Here is an 8363-nt window from a genome sequence, read left to right as displayed (position 1 = left end):
CTCGTCCTGCGCCCGGACGCTCACCGGCTCGCTGCGGGCGCGGAGGAGCGGCCGCAGTCCCCTCCCTCAGGCCGGGCGGCGGCGGCGCTCCCGTTCCTCCCCCCCCCCGCCCCGAGGCGGCGGCCGTGGCCGTGGACGGCGGCGTCCCGCGCCCCGCGCGCCCCCGGCGGGCGGCGTAGCAGGGAGGAGGCGCCGCCCCGGCCGTCATTTCCGCCGTGTGTCGGGGTGGGGGAGGGGGGCAGAGCGCTCGCCTCCTCCTCCGCGGCGGCCGGAGACACAGAGACCCAGCGCGGGGAGCTCAGCCGCCGCCGCGCCCGCGGGCCGCGCCGCCCCGCCAGCCGAGCCCTGCCCCCGCCCGCCGCAGCCGCCCCGGCATCCTTCCCGCCCCCCTCCCCCCCGCCCCGCGCCGCCCCGGCCCGGCCATGGGGAACGCAGCCACCGCCAAGAAGGGCAACGAGATCGAGAGCGGTGAGTGAAGGGGATCCGCCGCCTCCGCCCGCCGCCTGGCTCCGCTCCCCGAGGAGGGGCCGGCGGGCCGGGCTGGGCCCGGCGCGCCCGCCCCGCGCCGCCGCCGCAGGCCCCGCGCGGCCTAGCGGCTGAGGCGCCGAGCCCCCCGCCCCGCGCAGGCCCGGCCGCCCGCGCCCGCCGGCCCCCGGGTTCGGCGCGGCCTGCTCGGCGCCGCGGGGAGCCCGCCCCGGCCCCCGCCCGCCGCCGAGCCGCCCGCCCGCCCGCCTCAGGGGTTTAGCGTCTCGGGGAAATACGCGGGATAAATCCGCCTGCGGCCGCCGGGTCGAGGCTGCCGCCGGCCCGGGCGTCCGGCTGTCCCGCAGCAGGTGTCCGTCCCCGGCGAAGGAGGAGGTGCTGGTGGGGCCGGCGTGGCGGCGGGCAGGTGTCAGCGCCTCCGCCAGCCTTCAGCCTCCATCCTCGCCCCGGCCGGCTCGCTTTCCCCACCCCTGAACACACCCTTGCCGGCAGGGGAGGCCGCCCGCCGCGCCGCACCGCGTAGAGCTCCGACGGCGGCGGGAGGGTTTTCATCCCGCTGCGGGGAATGTAGGTCAGAAACTCTTCGGCCTGCCCGGATGGTGCAGCCCCGGTGACCCCGCCGGTCCTGCCCGAGCCCCGGGGCACGGCCCCGGCCCCGCCGCGTGTTTACATCCTTCGGGAGGGCGCTGGGAGCAAACGCTGCTTTCCCGATCCCTGGATAAAATGGAAGACAAAAGCATTGATCTGAACTTGCTATCGCGGGGTGGTTTTTGCTGGTTTTCTTTTTTTTTTTTTTTTTTTTCTTTCCTAAGTATTTCAGCATAATCTTTAAATAATGTAAAGCTGATTCGATTGTTGGGAACCACCCCACACACCCCCAACTTTATTTTTAGTAAGTGAACTTCCTTACTTGGCTTCTAGTGGAAAACTTTGGCTGTGTTTGCAATGGATAAGAGAAAAGACAAGGCGTAGAGAGCAGCCAGTTGTGCAAGCACAGTGTTCCTACAACAATACCCTTTGTTACTGGAAATTCCTTGGGCGCTATTAAAATGGAAAGAAGTTTAAATATCAAAGTTACGTTTTTTGGGAGGGGTGGGGTTTGCAGTTTGTTTACTTTTTGTGTGTTTACTACTGAGGTCTGGGGTAGAACCGGGTAACCCAATTTGTGTAGGCCGGTGCCTGCCCATGCAGCATTCCTCTGGCTTCCCGGGGATCTGCATGGGTGTCTCCAGCTGTGGGACCAGGGGCTTAGCGTGACCTACTCAGTTCTGCTGTGTGGTTTTGCCTTTCAGTTCTTGCATCTTATCTCATTATTGTTGTAGATTTCACAATCCAAATGCTCTATGAGTATTTGACCATTATTGTTTGGTGGTTTTATTTTTTATTTATTTAGCTGAGTGCATTAATTTTTGATAGGAAGTATTTTAGCCTACCTATAAAGGTATGTGTGAAGAGAGAGAGTGGATTATTTGAAGTACTTCAGATGACAAAACACTGCATTTTGTACTTCATAGTAGCTGTATTGTTATTAGCCCGTGCAGTTAAATAACACTACACCAACAAGCGTTTACTTCCATTTTAATTAACTCTTTTCTCTTGTTACTAAAAACAGTGATTTTTAAGTTGCAGAAGGAGTTTGCTTCAGAACTCCGCTCTTTCCCTTTGTTAGAGTTTAAAAATGAAATGCTGCTAGAGATATCAAGCTCAGATGTTCAGTTACTCAGTATGTTTAGCAGCAAAAAGCTCTGTAATGATACAACTTCTGTAACTAGGAGAAGAAATTGATCATCGTTGACATACTGCTGGGAAAGACCAGGATTCACTTACTATGGAGGATCAATAGTATATGAATACTATACACACAATACACTTTTAGAAGCAATATTTGGTTTACTGGCAGTGAAAGTTGATGTGTAATCTATTCATATGATACATAGCAACTAAAAACTAAAGAAATATGAAGTGTTATGGAGCTTAAATATTTCTGATACATATTTGCATTGTTGAGCCAGTTTTCCTCTTTTTTGTGTTAAGTGTCCTTAGTAGCACATATTCCAAACTTCAGGACACTGAAAATGAAGTTGTTTGACACGGGAACAGAAAAATACCCAGGTTTGACACGTAAAAGTGATGTTATGCCCTTGATCCACTCATGGAGTGTATGGTATTGTGTGGATCAAGGACATGCTAAGGTCCCTGAAAGAACAATGAAGGGTAACGCAGTTTCCACTGATAACTGTACTTACTAGTTCATGAAGTGTAATTTGAGACCTCTTGCACTATCTGTGGTCAGCACTGTAAGTGCTGTTCACCTAACCGTGGCCCTTATTCTTCTTGTTTATTTTAGCTTTCCATGTATATTCAAAAGTCTTCAGTACTTGTTACTTCACTCAGGCTACTAAGAGGAATAAAAACAACTGTGAACACTAGTAGTAGAATGGAGCAAATGTTTCAGAGTATTTCTAGGCAGAAGTTGCAGGTGAATGAAATCTGAATGCTGGTTAAGTTTCTTAAGCTTAGCCACCAAAAAAGTGAATCAGGCTTGCATAGCAGGGAGGGCAAGATACCAGTGTGTAAATACAGAAGATGGAAAGCTTCAGTGTAGTGTGTTAGGTTTTCTTTCTATGCCTTTCTGTTCCAGGTTCTCCTAATATACAGTGGACTTTGATTTGGAGGACCGAAGTTAACAGTGATCCCTAATAAAGAGAAACTTAAGGGTTCTGTACCCATTTTAAACTCTGTACCTGTTTTAAATGGGTTCATGGTTTTCCATAGGGTGCAGCAGCCTACGAATTCTGAGTGTCTTTTAAAATAACAATAGAAGTATTTTTCATTTGAAATTTCAAGAGACACAATTGTCAGTTGTCTTAAAAGTTTCTCTAAGTTTGATCCCTCATTCTGATATTCATTTCATTATTCACTTCATTGTTTGGCGTTTTTTTCAGCTGCTTAATTTACAGTAGTTATGAAAACTTCTTTTGCAACCTGTGAGTTAAAAATGTCAACGTGTGGTAAATTACATTTAAAAAAAAGTCCCCAAGGAGTCAATGTTAACTTGTTGAAATTAATGTAGGAAAATGTTAACTTTATTAGTAGTCATTATCTTGGAGTAATTTGTTAAAGTAGCATACAAGATAAAAGAAACATAACTACAACGCATCTCTGAGTTTAAAAAAGGTCATTTGTATTTTTTTAATTCAGCAAGTGGATTTGTTACTTTCAAGATCATTATTTTATATGAAACAGGAATGTTTTAACTTTACTAGAACTATTTTCTAAATGGGAATGAATGTCAGCCCTTCAAATTGTAAAGTTTGGGGTTTTTTTTCTTCAGATAACTCAATAATAGATTTTTGAAGTAATTACTATGTATGGCTCTGAATTATTTGCCCCTTTAGATATGCAAGGTTATGTCATACGTGACAGCAAGAAACTTGTTTAGAAATTAGTAGTAATCTCACTTGGTGTTTTGTTTGGGGTTTCCCCCTCCCCCTTAGATTCAAGAATACTTAGCTCTGATATTGTCTGTTTCTTTTTAATCACTAAATTGGATTAGAGACCAGGTGATTAGAATACACTCTTTGGTGACTGGTAGATTTGTATACTTTCTCTTATTCCAATAGATCTTGAAACTACACAGATTTGGCTTCTGAGTTGTGTTAGCTGGGATTCAAATGGTCCTTGCTGCTTTTTCTATAGCAATATGTGGTAGTAAATTGCTCTTAAAATGTATGTTTAAAATTAAACTATATGTGGTTTTCAGAACATAATTCTTTACACATACGTTCTTACCTGGTAGGGAGATCTCCAGCTTCCAGTGCATTAGGAATGTATTAATCTAACATGACTTTACTAACTTCAACTTTTATTGTCTTTAAGTAGCTGAGTACAGCATGTGTGATGTGTATGCTGTATGTGAGTTTTATGTTCATTCACTCCTCCTCCTCCTCAAAGTGTTCCCACTACAGTATCTTCAGTATGACAGAGTTCCTATTATAGTCAATTCTTCTCTTTTTAACTCTTATAATTATTCTGTAAGTAGTGCTCCTTTGAAATGTGCTTGACAGGAAGATGCAGCCTTCTTAATTTTCCTTTGCCAGTAGATTTTAACCTTCTCAGGCAGCATTTCTTAAAACTGAGATTCTCCCCCTCCCCCTTATTTTTCATGTGCATTCAGTGCTGGGTCATTCTGCTGTATTTACTCATTGAGGACCAAAAGAGACCATGAATCTCTTTCTTTTAAAGACTGCATGAGGCAAAGCTCCATCACTGCTGACCTTGATTAGATTAAAATTGGTGAAATAGAGGTGAAAAGCTCCATGTCCATTACTATTCCATCCTTGCTCATTCCCTGTCACTCTTCTAGAGACCCTTGTTTCAGTGTTTTTATCTGAGTGTAGTTTTGTTAACAGCTGTTGTCTTTTTTCTTTTGCTCATTGTGTTTATGCTCTCTTATTTTGAAATGGATAGGTTTTAGAACCTTATTTACACATTTTAGAACATCGGCTGTAGTATGTATTGTATAAAGAGTATTTAATATTTAACAATATATATTCCAGTGATTCTGGAATGGACTGTATGGATAACATCTCTAAACAATGTATTTAAAGCTTCTTTCTGTATATTTTTGAGCTTGTATTGTCTCACTACTGATCAAATAGGTTTCAGCAATATGGAACTCCATCATCTGAAAATCAGAAGCAGTTGTTACTGGCTGAAGAAATATCTAAAAATTCCTTTGCTGTAATCACCAAGTTAAGACTACCAATATGCACCATGTGAAAAGAGGCCTTTAATTAAAAACAAAATGCTTATTCACAGCTTGGACTAGCAAAGAGAGAGGTTATCAGTCAGTGAATGATAGCCACCTGGTAACATAACAAAAGGTCAGAAGGATCCCCAAGTGATAAATTAGTTTATGTATTTAGCTGCTGTAGTTAGGCCTTTATTACAGGCTCAGACTGCTTTAAAGACAGAATATTTTAAATTACTTGACATTCCCTTGTTGCTGGGTTTGTTTAGTGTTAGTTCATTTACCCATATGTACACATTTGTAGAAGTGACACAATCAAAAATAATATCTTGAAAAATACTCATATTTCTCATATTTTTGGCAACAGTTATGTTGTTCCTTAGCCTTAATTACACTGTGTCTACCGCAAAAGTTAACTGTCTCATTGGTACAGGGAGCAGAATGTGGACAGAGAAGTAAGTAGAACTGTAAGGACACAACACTGCAAGTTACAGTGTCACGGGCTGCCCTGCCTGAGTGGAGGGCTGTGCTACCCGCTGCACGTCAGGCTGTCGGGGAGTCTTCTCCAGTTAGTTAAGTTCTTCCACATCTGACACATCTCTCCTTTGGACAGAGCTGTGGAAAGGCCTTTGGATGGCTGTCAGGTTTTTGTGTGTTTTGCCTGCATCCTTACTATAGACATCATGAAGGCATTATTTTTCCAGAAGCTTTGATTTTTAAATTACGGCAGTTAGTTTAATAAAGGATATTGTCTCTGCTACACAGCAGGTGGGTTTCGGATCAGATCCAGGTAGAGTGTATTTTTTTTAATCAATGCTCCTGGTCATTTAAGCTTGCAGAGTTTTCAGTGTTAGGAACCTTGAGTCAGTGGGGATTTTTCTTATAAACTTGTGAAACTTAGGGCTAGGACTTGGCAAAGCGTCTGCCCTGCAGTGCTGCTCTCAAGCTTGGTCTTTGTTACAGTTCCAAGGTGTTATTTCATAAGCGTTTCTTTCAGTTGCAGTTCTGCTGTTCTGTCCCCTGCCACTCTTTTCCTGCCTCTGTGCCCTCAAGGGTGCTGGAGCAACTATTTATGAGACAACAAGGTGAACTGAATTTGAGATTGATCTAGGTTAAAAATAACCCTGCAGAAAAGGGAAAGCAGAAGGGACTTTAGTTAACCTGGATCGGCTTCCTGATCCAGTTCGCTGCAGCTACGCTAACAGTGGTACCACTGCGGGTGGGATATGGCACCAAGTTGAGACTGGATAGCACACACAAAACAGGGGCTGCCTGACCTACTGCTGTTGCCAAAAGGAGAGCTGTGGTGCTGTGGCCTCAGGCTGTACTGCAAGTCTTTTACTACCTTACACAGTTTCTATGCTGTGAGGTAGAAATGCTTCCTGGGGAATGGGAGAGAGGACAAAGTAGCAGTGGAGCTGTGAGGAGGTAAGTGAGTGAGAAATGTGTTGTCTTAGGAATTGCAAAACTAAAAGATAAAATCACCCTCCTTACCCCCCCTCCCGTTTAACCCCTGGTATGGTTGGCAAAGGATTACATGCATTCCTCTGTAATTTTATTTATTTGTGTTCTACTGGTGTTCAGCAGGGCTAGTCATGAATCAGGACCCCATTTTGTTTGTACAGACACAAACCAGACAATTTATTCTCTGAAACCCACATGTTCTATTTTGGGTAATAAGGTGAATACAGACAGATGGGAAATACAAGATGAAAGTGAGACTAGTAGTTTGTGTAGCAGGAGAATCAGGATAAAGCAATTTGAGGGTATGCTTGTAGATATTGCTGTGCAGGGAGCTAGAAGGAGGATACCGGGGTAGCCTTGCTTGTGGTGTTTGGGATCAGCACCAGTAGACAAGAGTCTCTTCGGTGCTTGGTTGAGCCTGTCTCTTTTTCATCCTGCTTGCTGTTTCTTCAGCGTCACAGCAGAATAACGTCTACTAAGAGTAAGGTTTCACAAAACAGCTGAGCCCATCTGGTGGCTTGTACTGTTGAAAAATATGTTTTTATTCCTAGATCCTTCAGGGGTCATAGTTCTAGTGCTTTTCTGATCCATTGATAAGCTGTTTCACTTAGGTGGAAAACTCTTTGGGTTATCTGTAATTATTTTGCGTGCCAAATCAATTCACTGAGGTGTCAGATGGCAAAAGGCAGATTCAAAGGAAGGGATGAAAGCACTGTGGGCAATGAAAGGTGGCAAGAAAAAGGAGTCTCTCTTCTTAGCATTGAGCTCTTACATTAACTCAATGGTTTCCTAAGACCTCACCCTACTAATGTCTTGGAAAAATGATTACTCCAAACTACCCCTTTCCCGTTTGCCTTTGTTCATGTAATGAATTACTTCAAGGCTTGAAGCTTTTAGTGAGAGATGCAGCACCTAGCAGTTGGACTTTGCTTTTTAAAGGTTTTGGAGTTATATGAAGATAGAGAAAATACAGCAAAAAAATGATTCTTTCCATCTCCACACTTATCATATGGATCTTTAAGACAATAATATTTCAGAAGAATTTTTTGTTTACTTTTTCATTTTGTATTTAGTTTCAATTCTCTTTTTGTGAATTTGGTATTCAAACTAAGAAATGTACCAAAGTTGTTTTTTGTTCAGTCATTTTCTCATTCATGAAACTATTTTCTACTATTTCCTGCCCAGAGGGGTTCATCTGTAATCCGGAGGGCTTGCTAGCTTGTGATATAATGAGTTCTGCTAGATACACATATAGTGAGGGTTAGGCTAACCGTGCGGGTTGCTTCACATTTTACCGTGCAGTAAATGTGTGTAAGCACCTTGTTGTTTTGGGTTGGTTGGTTTGTTTGTTTTAAAAAAGTCACAATTTTCCTGATTTCAGACTAAACAACCAGTTTGGTTTCAGTGTTTCTTTACATTGGGATATCATCTATCTATAGTTTCGAGCCATAGTTTTGAGAGTTTTGGAAAATCTTTCAGAAAATCATAGAGGTATATAAATACACTCTGTGTGTTAGAGATAAATAGGACTCCAGACTCTGAGAAAGCAAAAAACTTTTCCATGACATAGCTGTTCTCTATCAGAGAGCCTGACGAGCATTTTGAGCCAAGGTGTCTCCATAGGAAGGGCAGAGAATTACTGTTCTACCTTGCACTGACTGTT

The 8363-nt window shown here is 44.1% G+C and overlaps 1 protein-coding gene across 2 annotated transcripts in view; it reads left to right on the top strand.

The window, feature by feature from the left end:
* Positions 1–235: 235 nt before the first annotated feature.
* PRKACB (protein kinase cAMP-activated catalytic subunit beta) overlaps positions 236–8363 on the top strand; it is an 83017-nt gene continuing 74889 nt past the window's right edge. The window contains exon 1 of one of the 2 annotated variants that reach the window (XM_082484112.1): positions 236–468. In XM_082484112.1, coding sequence (XP_082340238.1) covers positions 423–468 — 46 coding nt within the window. In that variant the 5' untranslated portion in view covers positions 236–422. The remainder of the gene's footprint in view (positions 469–8363) is intronic. The other variant, XM_082484111.1, reaches the window with a different exon arrangement.

Source organism: Vanellus vanellus, assembly GCF_965231255.1.
Source record: "Vanellus vanellus genome assembly, chromosome: 5".
Lineage (NCBI taxonomy): Eukaryota > Metazoa > Chordata > Aves > Charadriiformes > Charadriidae > Vanellus > Vanellus vanellus.
This window is presented reverse-complemented; position numbering and strand designations above follow the sequence as displayed.